At 42.3% G+C, this 19786-nt stretch overlaps 1 protein-coding gene across 1 annotated transcript in view; it reads left to right on the top strand.

Moving 5' to 3' along the window:
- The first annotated feature begins 2884 nt into the window (after positions 1-2884).
- Positions 2885-19786, top strand: part of LOC111969149 (transcription initiation factor TFIID subunit 4-like) — a 25167-nt gene continuing 8265 nt past the window's right edge. The window contains exons 1-2 of the mRNA XM_070445485.1: positions 2885-4228; positions 10775-10935. Coding sequence (XP_070301586.1) covers positions 2896-4228; positions 10775-10935 — 1494 coding nt within the window. The 5' untranslated portion in view covers positions 2885-2895. The remainder of the gene's footprint in view (positions 4229-10774; positions 10936-19786) is intronic.

Below are 19786 nucleotides of genomic sequence, written 5' to 3'. Positions count from 1 at the left end.
GTAAACCGTAAATATCGCGAGTTTTCACGGGATCATGCTACCTTTCTAAGATTACTGGTCTAAAGTTAGTTTTGTGTTTCTCGCCCTACTGAATACTTTCTGGGATTGGGAGAGGGAAACTGATCCTAGATCTGAGACTGCCAACTAGAGTTTATGTACATTTTTCATTGCTGCCACTGGATATTTTATTGCCCATCTCTCTCGCCCATCCCTTATGCACAAAAATACATAAAAAGACAACGTTTGTTTAATTAAGCAATTTCCACAATGTATCATTTATTCTACTGTAATCTGCATTAAAGACTAGGGTGCAGTTGCAATCTTCTTCATCTCGCAAAATGTCCTTCCAGCAGTTCCAGCCACAGCTAGCCGCAGCAACAAACCTTGACATGTTGATGGAAGAGATCATTGACACATTAAATTATTTGGTCTACTAAATATTTCCAGTCGTGTCTGTGGCAAGTGTCAAAATAAAATCTCTTTGACAACAAATAGAATATGTCCTAGGGACCATATGCTACTCTATATTTGATGTAAAGTCCATGGAGAATAAGAGCACCTCCTCCCAGCTGCCCACTGCACTGAGGCTAGGAAACACTGTCACCACCGATAAATCCACGATAATTGAGAATTTCAATAAGCGTTTTTCGACGGCTGGCCATGCTTTCCACCTGGCTAACCCTACCCCGGTCAACAGCCCTGCACCCCCCACAGCAACTTGCCCAAGCCTCCCCCATTTCTCCTTCACCCAAATCCAGATAGCTGATGTTCTGAAAGAGTTGCAAAATCTGGACCACTACAAATCAGCTGGGCTAGACAATCTGGACCCTCTCTTTCTAAAAGTATCTGCCGAAATTGTTGCAGCCCTATTACTAGCCTGTTCAACCTCTCTTTCGTATCGTCTGAGATCCCCAAAGATTGGAAAGCTGCTGCGGTCATCCCCCTCTTCAAACTCTAGACCCAAACTGCTACAGACCTACCCTGCCTTTCTAAGGTCTTCAAAAGCCAAGTTAACAAACAGATCACCAACCATTTTGAATTCCACCGTACCTTCTCCGCTATGCAATCTGGTTTCCGAGCTAGTCATGGGTGCACCTCAGCCAAGCTCAAGGTCCTAAACGATATCATAACCACCATCAATAAAAGACAAGACTGTGCAGCCGTATTCATCGACCTGGCCAAGGCTTTTGACTGCCAATCACCACATTCTTATCGGCAGACTCAACAGCCTTGGTTCCTTAAATGACTGCCTCGCCTGGTTCACCAACTATTTCTCAGACAGAGTTCAATGTGTCAAATCGGAGGGCCTGTTGTCCGGACCTCTGGCAGTCTCTATGGGTGTGCCACAGGGTTCAATTCTCGGGCCAATTATTTTCTCAATTCTCGGGCCAACTCTACATCAATGATGATCTTGCTGCTAGTGATTCTCTGATCCACCTCTACGAAGACAACACCATTCTGCATACTTCTGGCCCTTCTTTGGACACTGTGTTAGCTAACCTCCAGACGAGCTTCAATGCCATACAACTCTCCTTCTGTGGCCTCCAACTGCTCTTAAATGCCAGTAAAACTAAATGCATGCTCTTCAACCGATCGCTGCCCGCACCTGCCCGCCCGTCCAGCATCACTACTCTGTACGGTTCTGACTTAGAATATGTGGACAACTACAAATACCTAGGTGTCTAGTTAGACTGTAAATTCTCCTTCCAGACTCACATTAAGCATCTCCAATCCAAAATTAAATCTAGAATCGGCTTCCTATTTCGTAACAAAGCATCCTTCACTCATGCTGCCAAACATACCCTCGTAAAACTGACTATCCTACCGATCCTTGACTTCGGGCGATGTCATTTTCAAAATAGGTTCCAATACTCTAATCAGCAAACTGGATGCAGTCTATCACAGTGCAATCCGTTTTGTCACCAAAGCCCCTTATAACACCCACCGCTGCGGCCTGTATGCTCTAGTCGGCTGGCCCTCGCTACATATTGGTCGCCAGACCCACTGGCTCCAGGTCATCTATAAGTCTTTGCTAGGTAAAACTCCGCCTTATCTCAGCTCACTGATCACGATAACAACACCCACCCGTAGAACGCGCTCCAGCAGGCATATCTCACTGGTCACGCCCAAAGCCAATTCCTTCTTTGGTCGTCCTTCCTTCCAGTTCTCTGCTGCCAATGACTGGAACGAATCACTGAAGCTGGAGACTCATTTCTCCCTCATTAACTTTAAGCATCAGCTGTCAGAGCAGCTCACAGATCATTGCACCTGTACAGCCTATCCAACATCCTCATCCCCATAGTATTATAATTTTTTGCTCCTTTGCACCCCAGTATCTCGATATGCACATTCATCTTCTGCACACCTATCACTCCAGTGTTAATTACTAAATTGTAATTACTTCGCCTCTACGGCCTATTTATTGCATTACCTCCCTAATCTTACCTCATTTGCACACATATGTTATTGACTGTACGCTTGTTTATTCCATGTGTAACTCTGTGTTGTTGTTTGTGTTGCACTGCTTTGCTTTATCTTGGCCAGGTCGCAGTTGTAAATAAGAACTTGTTCTCAACTGGCCTACCTGGTTAAATAAAGGTGAAATAAAAAAATAAAAAAGACCGCCCAGACTAAAGCCTATTTTCAGTACCATAATAAAATGTGAGGTTTCTGAGTTTATGTGAGAACTCCCACTTTATTACGTGCTGAAATGTAACCTGCTAAACAATTTCCTTACTACACTATTATGTTTTGTAATACATTTATTAATCAATGAAATTAGAAAAAAAACATCAATATTATCGCTTTGACGTCAGATTAATTCCCACAATGCCTAGTAACACGCATGCGCATTTCATTAATTTACAATTTTTAGACAGCGATCTATGATCAAAGATGGCGGGCACCTCCGACCCACTGGAAGATATGCTATTTTCTGAGGTGGATGAAAAAGCTGTGAGCGATTTAGTGGGCTCTTTGGAGTCACAACTTGTTGAACGAAGCAACCCTGCAAATACTCAGTCTGAAAACAGAGGTGCTGGGTCTACAGTCACTGCAAACCATCACTTAGGGAAAACGCTACCAGCCCAAGTGGGTAACGTTACTACACTAGTACAGCAGCAGCAACAACAACAAGGACAACATGAAGCTGGGATGCACCAGGCGATGAACTCTAACGAAATTAGCTCAGAGAAAACTGTTACATCTTCTTCGCTGAGTTCTATTCCGTCCTTTGAGGAAGCTTCCACCACTTCAGGGACCGGGGTAAACGCTACCAAGAGCGGTTTGCAATCGCATGGAACATCATCTATCACAACAGTACCTGCATCTGGTGGTGTAGCAACTTCTCCGCTTGTCAACAACAGCAGCATCATCAGCAGCACCACCACCAGCCGAGGTTCCACTCTGGCTTCAGGTCAGACATCAACAGACAGTGTCGATCATCCAAGAAAACGCATAACTGCATCGTTACGGAGTGCATCGGCGGGAATACAGAGTTTGAACGGTACCGGAGGAGCGGCAACGTCAAGGAATAATCCCCCTGCGGCGGGAACTGATGCGTTGATTAATAACGTTGGCACTGTGTCTAGCAGTGCAAGTGCAGCAAACTCAAGTCGGACCGTTGACGTTACATCTTGTGTAAATACGACGAATTTCACTTTATCTAGCTCCAGCATTTCCTCAACTCAATCAGCGATTCCCCTGGATAAGGGGACTCCTACTATTGCTTTGCAAAGACTACCAAGTCACATTGTAGCGAGCATCGCGCAGAATGGAAATGGCACTACCGTCTCGGCCTTGGTTAAACAAGGCGCGATAGGACCGATCACATCTGCAGCAGCTTCGCAAGTGAACCACAAAAAAGAGGGTTCTGAAGCGAAGTCGGACGCTCCCGTGCAGTCCAAAATAGTAATGTCCAGTCCGTTAGGTGTTGTCAATTCCGTAATAAGCTCTCTTTCCTCTCCCTCTGCTGTTTTCAACCTAGCAGCGACTTCTACTGCAAGTCTTGTCATGGCAAAGCCTGCTGTCAATGTTGTTGGACAAACTGTCACTACAACGGTTGGAATGGTAAGGCCAGCGTCACCGTCTGTGGCCACAGCTACACAGCCTCTGCTTCAACTGGGAGTCCAAGCAGCTCAAAGGATTGTTGCCCCCCAGCTGATTGTCAGACCCCCCCAACAACAACAGACGACCATTCAACTGCCACCTGGGTTTACCATCCCACCGGGTAAGGTGTTAGGAGGATGAATTTCTCTTCAAATCAGAGAGAGGGGAAATCTGCTCAGATCAAAACAATGAAACTGGGCAGGTCTTTTTGAGAGCCCTGTGCTTTGTCATTACATCAATTTTGTACTTTAATGTAAAACATTACCTGGACATGTGATGTGTTTCTTCATCATTTCCCTGTTCACTTCCTGAAGATTCCCAAAGACGCAGCAGCTTCTGAATGTGCTTTGGGCAAAGTAGCATTCATTTGATAAAACACCTGTCAATACAGATTTAAATCTGTACATTCTGTACAGATTAAAGGAGAAGTAGTTTTTTTACAACCAAATCTCTATTTTTGATCCAAATGTCATGTTATAGAAGGGTCCAGACACCTTTTGTGTGATTTCACATGTTTTTTAGAAACTTGCCCCAAACAGCAAATCTCTTCTCATCCTCGTTGTGTAGTATAGGGGCCCTGAAAAACACGAACAAAGGCTCCAAAAACAAATGTGTCCTTTTTTGTCAGTATAATGATGCAGGTCTTTAGTTGTTTTACATATGTGCCATTACGAACTTTATCCGCAACATTATATATAATATTTTTTTGTGACGAGCGATACCTCTCCGTCCATTTTACAGGTAACCGCCAAAATAAAGGAACCACTTGAGTAAATGATGGATACTAAGTATACTGAAAGCATGGGGTGCTTACACACAGGAAGTTTCAGGCCCTTGTAGAATCTATGCCAAGGCACATTGAAGCTGTTTTTGTGGTTTGTGGTGTTCCAACGTGCTATTAAAATGCTTTATGTTGGTGTTTTCTTGGCAATTACCTGTAGCAGCAGGCTACATGGAGAATGGAACACCTGGATAGGGGAAACTGCCCGAGTCACGCAAAGGGGAATATAACATTGCGGAATAAATGTTCAGAATGACACAATTTATTGTGTAGAACATCTAAAGAGCTGCGTCACTATACTGAGAGCTTTGATTTTTCTAAAAATATGTATTTGGTTGTTTCTGGAGCCTTTGTTCATGTTTTTTTGGGGGCCCCCATTCTACACAACACAGATGAGGAAGTTATTTGCTGTTTGGGGTAAGTTTCTCAAACACGTGAAATCATAAAAAGGTTGTCTGGATGCTAATAACCCATCATTTACATTAAAAAAATTGAGATTTGGTTGTTAAAAAAACAAAATCTTCTCCTTTACATCTGTATTGATTTTAGGTTAATTCTGTATAATGTTGAAGACATATCTGAAATTGAATAAAGTTATTACATGATTCATGACACCCATTATCAGTACAACACAAAGATCACAACCAAGACTGCATGTGAGCAAAACGTTTGCTGCTCAGTTGGTATGGTGACAAAAATGCCTACTGGTATACTGTATATAATATACAGTATATTTCAATAGCATTGACAATATGACAGAACACAGTACACAATGGCATGCATCATTCCAGTTCTAAGAAAGTTCCGCAAATCTGCTTGATATCACCCAATCAAATGACTTTTCTCACATCACAAGCATGTACATATTTTGCCAATGGGCAAGTTTAATGAAGTGGCAGGACATAAAAAACACAAGACATGATCTCCTCTATTGGTATTCATCTCTCAAAGTTGTTACCATGAGCTGCATGAGGCACGTGAAAGAGTCACTCAAGTTCCATAAGGAACACTATCACTGTGTTGGCCCAGCAGACAGATAGGCCTACTCATGCATTTTGTATGTGCTCATTTTTTCATGTTGCTCAAAAACTTTGACTCAGTAGAGAATAGGAATTAGAATAGGGACTTTCTACACCTACAGCACTGATCACTTATCACAGGCATTTTGCTGATATTGTTCATTACGACAAGTAGCCTATACTAGAGAAATATGAAATTTTGAAATGAAATAAGATTGCTAATATGGGTGATTGTTAATGGGACAATTGATGGCTACAACCATCAAACTAGTAGTAGTTTAAAGGATAATTAAATTATTGTTATTGCATTAATTCAGGCAATTTATCGCAAATGGATTTTTTGTCCATATCGCCCGAGCTGGATGACTCTTTTATAGGACAGTGGAAAGTCTAATCTCCACTAGAGCTTAGTGGAGATTAGACTTGCCACTGTCCTATAATACCCTCAAAGTTACACATTTAAAATAAACAAATAGCGGGATATGCATACCTCTGGTATGATCTATTCTGATTTGCAGAATCATTCAAACCTCAGTTAAATGGAGAAGAGATGTTTCATGGAGTGCAGGGAACTCCTGTCCCAGAGCACATCGCTGTCTGGCAATTCATGAGTTTATGAGCATTTCTCAACCGCTAGACCATATTGCATCTCATCTCACCAATACATGCMTGAAGACAATCCACTGTGAGTGCTGCATATGYGCTCAGCGTGGCGCATGATTAGGTCTCYATGTGTTTGCAAGCGCTAAWTGAACAGTCTGAATGAATCCATGCTGTGTGCGTTTAAAAACAATGAGACAGTCATGCTCTGATGACTTGAGGCTCACTTTTATGACTGAGATTGAGGTTGTGTCTAAAGGACTTAGTGTTCTGATTGCCTGCTTTCAGAGGATTCAATTGAGGTTACTTGTTTATGAGTTGAAGGTGGCAAGTTGAAGTTCACCTGTTGTTTAGCAAGTTCATCTGATCTGTTTTTCTAACTCTGGGGTTTGAATGAGTAAGCACCTGTCTATGAGGCTGTTCAGGCAGGCTCAGAACAGTGAAGGGGACAGATCACATGCAACGTGCTGTTTAAGAGACTATTTGGTTATGTTATTCAACCCTTATTTTCCCAGGTAAGTTGACTGAGAACACATTCTCATTTACGGCAACAACCTGTGGAATAGTTTCAGAGGAGGAGGGATGATTAGGTGGCCATGATGGTATGAGGGCCAGATTGGGAATTTAGCCAGGACACTGGGGTTAACACCCCTACTCTTATGATAAGAGCCATGGGATCTTTACTGACCACTGATGTGGCATTTACACAGGCAGCCTAATTCAGATATTTTTGTATGTTGACTTATCAGATCAGCTCTGAAAAATATCTGATGTCAAATAAAATTGTATTTGTCACATGCTTCGTAAACAACAGGTGTAGACTAACCGTGAAATGCTTACTGGTCTTTTCCAACAACAAAGTTGAAGATAAAAATACAAATACTGACACGAGGAATGAATACACAGTGAATAAAATGTTTAAATAAAGATTAAAAATAACATTGCTACTATATACAGGGAGTACCAATACCGAGTCGGTGTGCAGGGGTACGAGGTAGTTGAGGTGACTATTCAATGCCTTCAGAAACTATTCACACCCTTTGACTTATTCTACATTTTGTTGCGTTACAGCCTGAATTCAAAATGGATTTAAAAAAAACTTAGCACCCATCTACATACAATACCCCATAATGACAAAGTGAATACATGTTTTTAGAAATTTTAGCAAATGTATTGAAAATGAAATACAGAAATATCTAATTGAAATACTTTGTAGAAGCACCTTTGGTAGAGATTACAGCTGTGAGACTTTCTGGATGTGTCTCTAAGAGCTTTCCACACCTGGATTGTGCAACATTTGCACATTATTCTTTTCGAAATTCTTCAAGCTCTGTCAAATTGGCTGTTGATCATTGCTAGACAACCATTTTCAGGTCTTACCATAGACTTTCAAATATAATTAAGTCAAAACTGTAACTCGGTCACTCGGGAACATTCACTGTCTTCTTGGTAAGTAACTTCAGTGTAGATTTGGCATTGTGTTTTAGGTTATTGTCCAAGTGAAAAGTGAATTAATTTTCCAGTGTCTGATGGAAAACAGACTAAACCAGGTTTTCCTCTAGGATTTTCCCTGTGCTTATCTCCTTTCCATTTATTTTTTATCCTGAAAAACTCCCCTATCCTTAATGATTACAAGCAGACCCATGACATGATGCAGCCACCACTATGCTTGAAAATAAGGAGAGTGGTACTCAGTAATGTGTTCTATTGGATTTGCCCCAAACACAGCACTTTGTATTCAGGACAAAAAGTGAATTGCTTTGCAACATTTTTGTCAGTATTAGTTTAGTGCCTTGTTGCAAACAGGATGCATGTTTTGTAATATTTTTATTATGTACATCAGAGGAGGCTGTTGGGAGGAGCTAAAGGAGGATGGGCTCATCATAAAGACTGGAATGGAATTGATGAAACGGTATCCAACACATCAAACAAATGGAAACCACATGTTTGCCTCCGTTCCATTTATTCAATTCTAGACATTACAATGAGCCCGTCCTCTTTTAGCTCCTCCCACCAGCCTCCTCTGATGTACAGACTTCCTTCTTTTCACTCTGTCAATTAGGTTAGTATTGTGGAGTAACTACAATGTTGTTGATTCATCCTCAGTTTTCTGCTATCACAGCCATTCAACTTTTACTGTTTTAACGTCTGCTTTGGCCTCATGGTGAAATCCCTGAGCAGTTTCCTTCCTTTCCATTAACTCAGTTAGGAAGGACGCCTGTATCTTTGTGACTGGGTGTATTGATACACCATCCAATGTGTAGTTAATAACTTCACCATGCTTAAAGGGATATTCCATGTCTGCTTTTTAAAAATCTTTACACATCTACCAATAGGTGCCCTTCTTTGCAAGGCATTGGAAAACCTCCCAGGTCTTTGTGGTTGAATCTGTGTTTGAAATGCACTTCTCGACTGAGGGACCTTACAGATAATTGTATGTGTGGGTACAGAGATGTGGTAGTCATAAAAAATCATGTTAAACACTATTATTGAACACAGAATGAGTCCATGCAACTTATTATGTGACTTCTTAAGCACATTTTTACTCCAGAATTTATTTAGGCTTACCAGTAACAAAGTGGTTGAATACTTATTGACTCAAGACATTTCAGCTTTTCATTTTTTATTAATTTGTAAACATTTAGAAAAACATAATTCCACTTTGACATTATAGGGTATTGTGTGTAGGCCAGTAACAAAACATCTAAATTGAATCTACTGTATTTTAAATTCAGGCTGTAATTATGTAGTGTATGTGTGTGTTGGGGTGTAGGTACAGTATGTATGAGTGTGTGGGTAGAGTCCAGTGTGTGTGCGTAGAGTGCAAGAGAGTTAGTGCTAAAAGGGTCAATGCAGATAGTCTGAGTATCCATTTGATTAGCTATTTAGCAGACTTATGGTTTGGGAATAGAAGCTGTTCAGGGTCCTGTTGTTTCCAGACTTGGTGCATTGGTACTGCTTGCTGTGCKGTACTATAGCAGAGAGAAAAGTCTATGGCTTGGGTGGCTGGAATCTTTGAAACATTTTTGGGCCTTCCTCTGACAACACCTGGAATAGAGGTCCTGGATGGCAGCTCGCCCCCAGTGATGTACAGGGCCTTACTCACCACCCTCTGTAGCGCCTTGCAGTTGGGTGCCTTTCAGTTGCCGTACCAAGTGGTGATGCAGCCAGTCAAGATGCTCTCAATGGTGTATCTGTATAACTTTTTGAGGATCTGGACACGTTCATTCTTCAGAGCAAGGTTTCCCAAAGGCCCCCCTCCCGTTTGTTTTTTTTGCCCTAGCACTACACAGCTGATTCAAATAATCAAAGCTTGATGATGAGTTGGTTATTTGAATCAGCTGTGTAGTGCTAGGGAAAAACCCAAAATGTGCACCCGTGGGGCCCCCGGACCGAGTTTGGGAAACCTTGCCTTAGAGGAACTTGATGTAAAAGGATCTGATGTGATTGGTCAAAATACCAATTAGTGGAAAGCATTTCAGAATGGAGCTTCCTGTGTAAACGCAGCCAGGGAGTCAACACATCTATTTAACGTCCCATCCAAAATTCTGCACCCTACACAGGGACATGTCCCAAATCACTGCCCTGGGGAATTTTTTAGACCAGAGGAAAGAGTGCCTCCTATCAGCCCTCCAACATTATCTGGTATCCCATCCAGGGACTGACCAGGACCAACCCTGCTTAGCTTCAGAGGCAAACCAGCAGGGAGATGCAGGGTGGTATGCTGTTGTTTCAGTTGTTCCTCTGCAGAGATCTACACATATTGTAAGTCACATAGGGTCTACTTGTGTCTGGACATTACTCTTATAGCATACCCATTACCCTACCCAAAATGTTCAGTGATTAAAGTAGCTTTTGTGTGTTAGTGAGAAAATGTGTAGTATAATATAGTTACATTTTCTCTGAGTCTCTGAGTTAATCTAGAGGAGGCTTATGGAAATCTGTTTGAGGCATTTATGTTCAGTAACAGATACACTGTGTAATAAAATCTCTATAATTTCTCATTCTATTTGATGCTGATGTAAATGGAATGTACTGCTCTCATGTGCAGATTGAACATGGCATTAGGAAATCAAAATGAACATCAGAATTGAGACTACTGTTTCATAAATCCAACGTTATCTCCTTGTCACTGGTCTCCTTGTCACTTTCGAGGGTCACTATGTGACTGAAATAGGTGCATTGACAGCCAGCCCAGGTGCCTTTTAGGTCAGTGTATTGACTTTGACTGAGTATATTGTGTGTGATTGCTCTGTCTGCCCTCTAGGAATGGTGTTGGTGCGCACTGAGATGGGTCAGCTGGTGATGGTCCCACAGCAGGCCCTTGCCCAGGCACAGGCCCAAGCCCAGGCCCAGGCCCAGAACAACATCCTCCCCAGAACTGCCACCCCCACTGCAGGGGCCACCTTCAGAGCAACTACCCCACAGGTAAGAGTTACTACCCCACTGTCACTACCACAGTGTGACATGCCCTTAGTTGTTCAGTGAATCAGTTACACAGAGGTATATATTAATGAAAAAATATGGATTTAGTTCATAACATTGAAAAATACAGTTGCTGAATGTATATCTCCTCTGGCTTTTGGGAAACTCATAATTTGATATTCCTTATGATGGAAAGGCCTGCATTGCATAGGATGTTGAAGTGGTAATCTATTTCATAGAAGACTAATCTACACACTGGGCTGCTCTAGGTAGCTAGGTTTTACCATTAGGTATAGTTGTAAAGAATTTGACTGTCAAATGTATGCAGACACATTCCCTGACGATAACAAAAGAGATTAAGTGGTTATAGCCTGCCACCTAGCTGTCTCTCTGTAGTCTCACTTTACATTACTGAAGCCTCTGAGACAATTGGAATAGATTTATGGTTGTCGTAACACTTTAAATTATGTCCTTCTGGTAACTGTAATTGCTGTAGTAACAACATTGTATTTGTATGCGTATAGTGTAAACTGTGATCTGAAACTAGTGAACAAAATATAATCTATCTGACTTACATTATATCAGTTTAGACATGTTACATTTGTCAGGTCTTAGCCGATTGAGCTTTTATCCAGAAAGGTCTGTATTTGACACAAACATTTGTATTGTGTTTTTATGTGTAATTATATAGTATTATTTTGATAGAGCAGTAGCTCTGGCTTAAGAACCTTATTTGAATGACTCTTCCGGGTCTTCTATTTTCAAAATTGAATGAGCTGGTAAATATTTCATAGAAATGTGCTTATTATCCCCTGTGGAAATGTTATTAATTGCAGTGGCGATTTTAGCATGTCAATCTTGGTGGGGCAAACTCTTTTTTATTTTTTTGCATGCCAGCAAAGCCACTACACAACACAACACTAAACAATACATTAATTGAACTATAAAGTTGACAAACGGTACCCACAAACTGTTAGGGCCTACATAAAGCTGTCCCAACAGCAGAGATTTATTTTCAGCACCAAGGAGTGAATCCTTACCACTGCTACACCTGGCTATCAGYGGAACCTTGTCTGGCAGCTAAACAGTTAATTCAGCCTCATTTACTGCCTTTTTAAAAAACATAGCTCATATGGCTGACTTGCTTAAACAAATGTGGTTTCTACTGAAAATTGAGATGTACAAATTATGGCATAAGGGAATGATGAGCGGATAAGAGGCAATCCGTAATTTCGATTAAGACATTAATGCGCGAGCTAAGACGGACATAGTCAATATAACTATTTGTTCAGCACTTTTGAAATGTACAGTGACAGAACTCAGAACATAGGCCTTTCTTACAGTTTCTTACACCAAGTCAGAACCGTAGGATAAATAAAGGGGGCATATAAGCAGACAATGAAATCTCTTACATTATTCAAGGATATTTCTCTAAAACAGGCTATAGGCTACATGTGCACCACCAGTTATGAGGGGGAAAGGGACCAAAGTATTAGAGTGATGCACATTGGCTACTAACAGCTTACTACACAACATACACACTTAGTATTACTTTCTTAGCTACAGTATACAGTTGAAGTCGGAAGTTTACATACACCTTAGCCAAATACATTTAAACTCAGTTTTTTCACAATTTCTTACATTTAATTCTCGTAAAAATTCCCTGTCTTGGGTCAGTTAGGATCACCACTTTATTTTAAGAATGTGAAATGTCAGAATAATAGTGGAGAGAATGATTTATTTCAGCTTTTATTTATTTCATCACCTTCCCAGTGGGTCAGAAGTTTGCATACACTATATTAGTATTTGGTAGCATTGCCTTTAAATTGTTTAACTTGGGTCAGACATTTCGGGTAGCCTTCCACAAGCTTCCCACAATAAGTTGGGTGAATTTTGGCCCATTGTCACGTTCCTGACCTGTTTTCTCTTGTTTTGTATTTATTTAGTATGGTCAGGGCGTGAGTTGGGTGGGTTGTCTATGTGTTGTTTTCTATGTTGGGGTTTTGTGCGTTCGGCCTGGTGTGATTCTCAATCAGAGGCAGCTGTCAATCGTTGTCCCTGATTGAGAATCATACTTAGGCAGCCGGGGTTCACGTGTGTGTTTGTGGGTGTTTGTATTTCRTGTCAGTGTTCGTGCCACACGGGACTGTCTTTCGGTTTGATTCGCTTTTGTTTCGTGTAGTGTTCAGTTTATTGTTAATAAATCATGGACACTTTCCACTCTGCGTCTTGGTCCGATCCCTACACCAGCTCTATCAGGATGAATGGGTGTAACTGAGTCAGGTTTGTAGGTCTCCTTGCTCGCACACGCTTTTTCAGTTCTGCCCACAAATTTTCTATAGGATTGAGGTCAGAGCTTTGTGATGGCCACTCCAATACCTTGACTTTGTTGTCCTTAAGCCATTTTGCCACACCTTTGGAAGTCTGCTTGGGGTCATTGTCCATTTGGAAGATCCATTTGCGACCAAGCTTCAACTTCCTGACTGATGTCTTGAGATGTTGCTTCAATATATCCACATCATTTTCCTTCCTCATGATGCCATCATGCACCTGTCCCTCCTGCAGCAAAGCACCCCCACAACATGATGCTGCCACCCCCGTGCTTCACGGTTGGGATGGTGTTCTTCGGTTTGCAAGCATCCCCCTTTTTCCGCCAAACATAACGATGGTCATTTTGGCCAAACAGTTCTATTTTTGTTTCATCAGACCAGAGGACATTTCTCCAAAAAGTACGATCTTTGTCCCCATGTGCAGTTGCAAACCGCAGCCTGGCTTTTTTATGGCAGGTTTTGGAGCAGTGGCTTCTTCCTTGCTGAGCGGCCTTTCAGGTTATGTCAATATAGGACTTGTTTTACTGTGGATATAGATACTTTTGTACCTGGTTCCTCCAGCATTTCACAAGGTCCTTTGCTGTTGTTCTAATATTGATTTGCACTTTTCACATCAAAGTACGTTCATCTCTAGGAGACAGAACACAGCCAACACTGAGGTCTTGGCTGATTTCTTTAGATTTTCCCATGATGTCAAGCAAAGAGGCACTGAGTTTGAAGGTAGGCCTTGAATACATCCACAGGTACACCTCCAATTGACTCAAATGATGTCAATTAGCCTATCAGAAGCTTCTAAAGCCATGACATCATTTTCTGGAATTTTCCAAGCTGTTTAAAGGCACAGTCAACTTAGTGTATGTTAACTTCTGACCCACTGGAATTGTGATACAGTGAATTATAAGCGAAAAAATCTGTCTGTAAACAATTGTTGGAAAAATGTATTGTGTCATGCAAGAAGTAGATGTCCTAACCGACTTGCCAAAACTATAGTTTGTTTAACAAGAAATTTGTGGAGTGGTTGCAAAACAAGTTTTAATGACTCCAACCTAAGTGTATGTCGACTTCCGAGTTCAACTGTACATACAGTGGGGAGAACAAGTATTTGATACACTGCCGATTTTGCAGGTTTTCCTACTTACAAAGCATGTAGAGGTCTGTAATTTTTATCATAGGTACACTTCAACTGTGAGAGACGGAATCAAAAATCCAGAAAATCACATTGTATGATTTTTAAGTAATTCATTTTGCTTGTATTGCATGACATAAGTATTTGATCACCTACCAACCAGTAAGAATTCCGGCTCTCACAGACCTGTTAGTTTTTCTTTTAAGAAGCCCTCTTGTTCTCCACTCATTACCTGTATTAACTGCACCTGTTTGAACGCGTTACCTGTATAAAAGAAACCTGTCCCACACACTCAATCAAACAGACTCCAACCTCTCCACAATGGCCAAACCAGAGAGCTGTGTAAGGACATCAGGGATACAATTGTAGACCTGCCACAAGGCTGCGGATGGCTACAGGACAATAGCAAGCAGCTTCGGTGAGAAGGCAACAACTTGTTGGCGCAATTATTAGAAAATGGAAGAAGTTCAAGATGACGGTCAATCACCCCCGGTCTGGGTTCCTCCATGCAAGATCTTCACCTCGTTGGGGCATCAATGCATTCATTGAGGAAGGTGAGGGATCAGCCCGAACTACACGCGCAGGACCTGATTCAATGGACCTGAAGAGAGCTGGGACCACATCTCAAAGAAAACCATTGGTAACACACTACGCCGTCATGGATTACAAATCCTGCAGCGCACGGCAAGGTCCCCCTGCTCAAGCCAGCGCATGTCCAGGCCCGTCTGAAGTTTTTGCCAATGACCATCTGGATGATCCAGAGGAGGAATGGGAGAAGGTCATGTGGTCTGATGAGACAAAAATAGAGCTTTTTGCGTCTAAACTCCACTTGCCGTGTTTGGAGGAAGAAGAAGGATGAGTACAACCCCAAGAAACACCCATCCCAACCGTGAAGCATGGAGGGCTGGAAACATCATTCTTTTGGGATGCTTTCTGCAAAGGGGACAGGACGACTGCACCCGTATTGAGGGGAGGATGGATGGGGGCCATGTATCGCGAGATCTTGGCCAACAACCTCCTTTCCCTCAGTAAGAGCATTTAAGATGGGTTGTGGCTGGTCTTCCAGCATGAACAACGACCCAGAAACAACACAGCCAGGGCAACTAAGGAGTGGCTCCGTAAGAGAAGCATCTCAAGGTCCTGGAGTGGCCTAGCCAGTCTCCAGACCTGAACCCAATAGAAAATCTTTGGAGGCGAGCTGAAAGTCCGTATTGCCCAGCGACAGCCCCGAAAACCTTAAGGATCTGGAGACGGTCCTGTATGGAGGAGTGGCCAAAATCCCTGCTGCAGTGTGTGCAACCTGCGTCAAGAACTACAGCGAAACGCATATGATCTCTGTAATTGCCAAACAAAGGTTTCTGCTACCAAATATTAAGTTCTGCTTTTCTGATGTATCAAATACTTATGTCATGCAATAAAAAGCAAATTAATTTACTTAAAAATCATAAACAATGGTTGATTTCTTTTTTCTGGGATTTTTTGTTTTAATTCCGTCTCCTCACAGTTGAAGTGTACCTATGATAAAAAATTACAGACCTCTACATGCTTTGTAAGTAGGAAAACCTGCAAAATCGGCAGTGTATCAAATACTTGTTCACCCCACTGTATCTCCCTGGCATATTACATAATTCATGCAGTAGCATACAATAAATTTTTGGACTCACCATTGTTGTGCTGTGCTCACTGAACAGGAAGGTGGCACATCGGTCCTTCTTGTGGGCAAATTTTGTGATAAAACTTTGTCATCAAAGTCTGGCATTCTCTGGATTTATGGTGCTGTCAAGACAACTGGGAACTCGGAAAAAACAAGGCTGAATCATTACGTCAGTGATCTTCAGGTCGGAGCTCTAGAAAGAGTCCCAAGTTCCCGACTTGGAATTCCTGGTTGGATTACGTATTTTGGATGACGTAAAACATATTTTTCCCATCTGAGCTCGTTTTTTCCGTGTTCCCAGTTGTCTTGAACTCACTGATGGCTGAGATTTTTTTAGTTTCCAGTTTCCAGTTGTTTTGAACGCGGCAGAAGTCATGCTGCTGGATTGACAGCATGGCCAATGTATTCAACCTTTTGTGGCCCATGGTATTGCATGTGAATGTTTATCCTTTTAAGCTTGGACATTAGACCCTTAAACCCAGACTTGGACCACACACCCTCTCCACCGAATAGCAGGCAGGGGAAGTAAAATAGTGATTGCTTTTAAACGCTTGCAGTTAGCCACTGATTCCTTCGAAACCACTCATTGTTGAATTTGCGATTTCCAACTTGTTGTGTAATGTTTATGTCCAATGGCCGATAATCACCGCTACGTCTTAGCTTCAATTTCTCTTCATATGACAATGATTGAAAAAGATTTGCCAGTAGATTGTCGACGTGATTCATAATGATGACTGCTTGCTAGCTAAGATTTTAAAGTATGATGTTGACATGATCAGTCCAATCAAAGCTACGGTAGATATAGTGTAACGTGATTTGAAGTCCTTTTATATGTGGCCAATGACCATGAGCCTTCTTGGATGGGCACTTCATCATGTAAATCTATGGCAGCACCCAAGGAGGCTGGAACTGCCTAGGTCACCCTGTAGGTTCTGAGGTGACATAGTGTCCCATGAGTGACAGAACACTGAGCCAATCACAGCGCAACTAGAGAAGATTACCAACGCCCGCACTCTGTATTTTCTGCTGGCTGCCGCTCCACCACAGAAAAAGCTGAGCTAGGCTGAATCACCTGCATTTTGGAACTGCCTTACTCAAGAAAGAAAAAAGAGACCATGTTTGTATGCAGCTTTATTTTGTTATATATTTTTTTACATTGTTTGCAAACTGATATGTGACACATATTAATGACAAAATAACATGCCAAACAGGCAACTAATTATAAATAAAAAAATGTGTCATCGCTGATTTATTGTGAAACTTATTGTATTGAATCCATATTGTATTGTCATATTTTTTTACGACTCTTGTTGGACAACTTGTCAGTAGACGTGTCTGCTGAACTTGACTGTGCTTAACAAAAGTTTATTTTGTATACTCTGTTGTCGAAGTGTCTACTTTGAACAGAAAGGGTTTGTGGAATGGCAATTTGACGCGCTGATATGAGATATCCTGTCTGGTACCTGCAGACAATAACATATAAATTCCACCAGGGGGCAGCATTTCCTTGAATTGCATAATTCAGCTGAACAAAAGAGCAGTGCACTACCTTTGATTACCATCAGGTGTCATTATACCTGTATTTAGCCTCTAATTCTGTGTGATTGCAAGTCAATGGATTGTTACTAATTTGAAAAATAATAGCATTATAAATTATATATATGAGAATTACAAAGTAAAATGGTAATTGCATTGTAATAACCTATGTACGTGTTTGTTACTGGAGGACTTAGCACCTCAAGACACTATGGTACCAGTATGCTCAGACTTGGCATATAATTACTTTCACATGAGTAGAAATTAAGACGGTTATTTTTGAGTTGCTGAACTTGTTACCCTTCTTCCTACCGGTTCATCCTGAGATAAACACTGTAACAAGGTATTGCAGAGTTGGTTGTGATAGTGATTTAGGCTCAGAGTGAATCGAAAGTTCAAAACTGTCACTGATAGCAGATTAGTGAGCTGCCAGCATTGACATAAACATCAACACATGAAAAGAAGAGGTGCTGGAATATGAAAGGGAATGGTGTTTATTCCTGTGCTCCTCTCCTCTCTGTCAGGCTGTCTGTCTCTCCTGTGACCGTGAGGGAAAACGGAAGGCATTTCGAGCCGAGCTCCTTCCTTCGACAAGTGTTAAATCATTCATCATCCAACTGCCTGATTGATTTAAAAAGCTAACAACGCTTTAGCTGGTGAATGAGAATGTGTTAGGAAGGCATGGCTGGTGGGGCGATGCACCCCCCGGCTCTTCCACCATTGTGAGCCCCATTCCCTTCCCCCCTAACTGCACATTCTTTGAGCCCTCAAAACTTTCTGCTAAGGAGAGACTCGGAGGGAGGGGCCCTCTTCGTCTAACCCCTTTCCCCTTTCCCCTCTTCATTCTCCCCTTTCCTGTCTCCCTTCTCCCGGTTGGCCGTGTGTGTGTGTGTGTGTGTATATATATATAAAAGTGAGAGCTGAGGGACAGTGGTCCTCATCCCCTCCTGGTGTCAAGCCTGGTCCAGGCTGGCAGAGTGGGCTGTGTGCCGGTAGCGCCATGGGGCACCAGCATGGTACTGTGTTACGTAGTGCCCAGCCCCAGCCTTCCTACCAGCATGGTACTGTGTTACTTAGTGCTCAGCCCCAGCCTTCCTACCAGCATGGTACTGTGTTACTTAGTGCTCAGCCACAGCCCTCCTACCAGCATGGCACTGTGTTACTTAGTGCCCAGCCCCAGCCCTCCTACCAGCATGGTACTGTGTTACTTAGTGCTTGGGTCAGTCGCTATGTTTCTACGCTGGGGTCCAGTCTCTATGTTTTCTAGCTGGGTCAGTCCCTCTATGTGTTCTAGCTGGTAGTCTCTATGTGTTCTCAGCTGGTCAGTCTGTATGTGTTCTAGCTGGGTCCGTCCTATGTTTTCTAGCTGGTCAGTCTCTTATGTGTTCTAGCTGGGTCAAGTTCTAATGTGTTCTACCTGAGCCAGTCCTCTATGTGTTCTAGCTGGGTCAGTTCTCTATGTTTTCTAGCTGGGTCAGTCTCTATGTGGTTCTAGCTGGGTCAGTCTCTAGTGTTCTAGCTGGTCAGTCGTAGTGTTTTCCTAGCTGGGTAGTCTCTATGTTTTCTAGGCTGGGTCAGTCCTCTATGTGTTCCACCTGGGTCAGTCTCTAATGTGTTTTCTACGTGAGCCAGTCTATATGTGTTCTTAGCTGGGTCAGTCTCTATGTGTTCTAGGCTGGGTCAGTCTTCTATGTTTCTACCTGAGCCAGTATCTATAGTGTTCTAGCTGGTCAGTCTCTATGTGTTCTAGCTGGGTCAGTCTCTAGTGTTTCCACCTGGGTCAGTCTTCTATGTGTTCTACCTGAGCCAGTCTCTATGTGTTCTCGCTTGGGTCATCTCTATGTGTTCTAGCTGGGGTCAAGTATGTATGTGTTCTAGCTGGGTCGTCTCTATGTTTTCTAGGCTGGGTAGTCCTCTATGTGTTCGCACCTGGGTCAGTCCCTCTATGTGTTCTACTGGTCATGTCTCTATTGTGTTCTAGTGGGTCAGTCTCTATGTGTTTCTAGCTGGGTCAGTCTCTATGTGTTCTTAGCTGGGTCAACTCTATGTGTTTTAAGCTGGTCAGTTCTATGTGTTCTAGCTGGGTGGTGGGTTGTTGGGGACGCAGCAGAATTCAACAGTCTGTGACCATCCTGTTTCTCGTTCCTAGGAGGGAAGAGGTGGTTGAGGAGGGGGTGGGCAGACAGTCTCCCTCTTCCATCCAGTCTC

The sequence above is a fragment of the Salvelinus sp. IW2-2015 genome, linkage group LG10 (assembly GCF_002910315.2).
Source record: "Salvelinus sp. IW2-2015 linkage group LG10, ASM291031v2, whole genome shotgun sequence".
Classification (NCBI taxonomy): domain Eukaryota; kingdom Metazoa; phylum Chordata; class Actinopteri; order Salmoniformes; family Salmonidae; genus Salvelinus; species Salvelinus sp. IW2-2015.
This window is presented reverse-complemented; position numbering and strand designations above follow the sequence as displayed.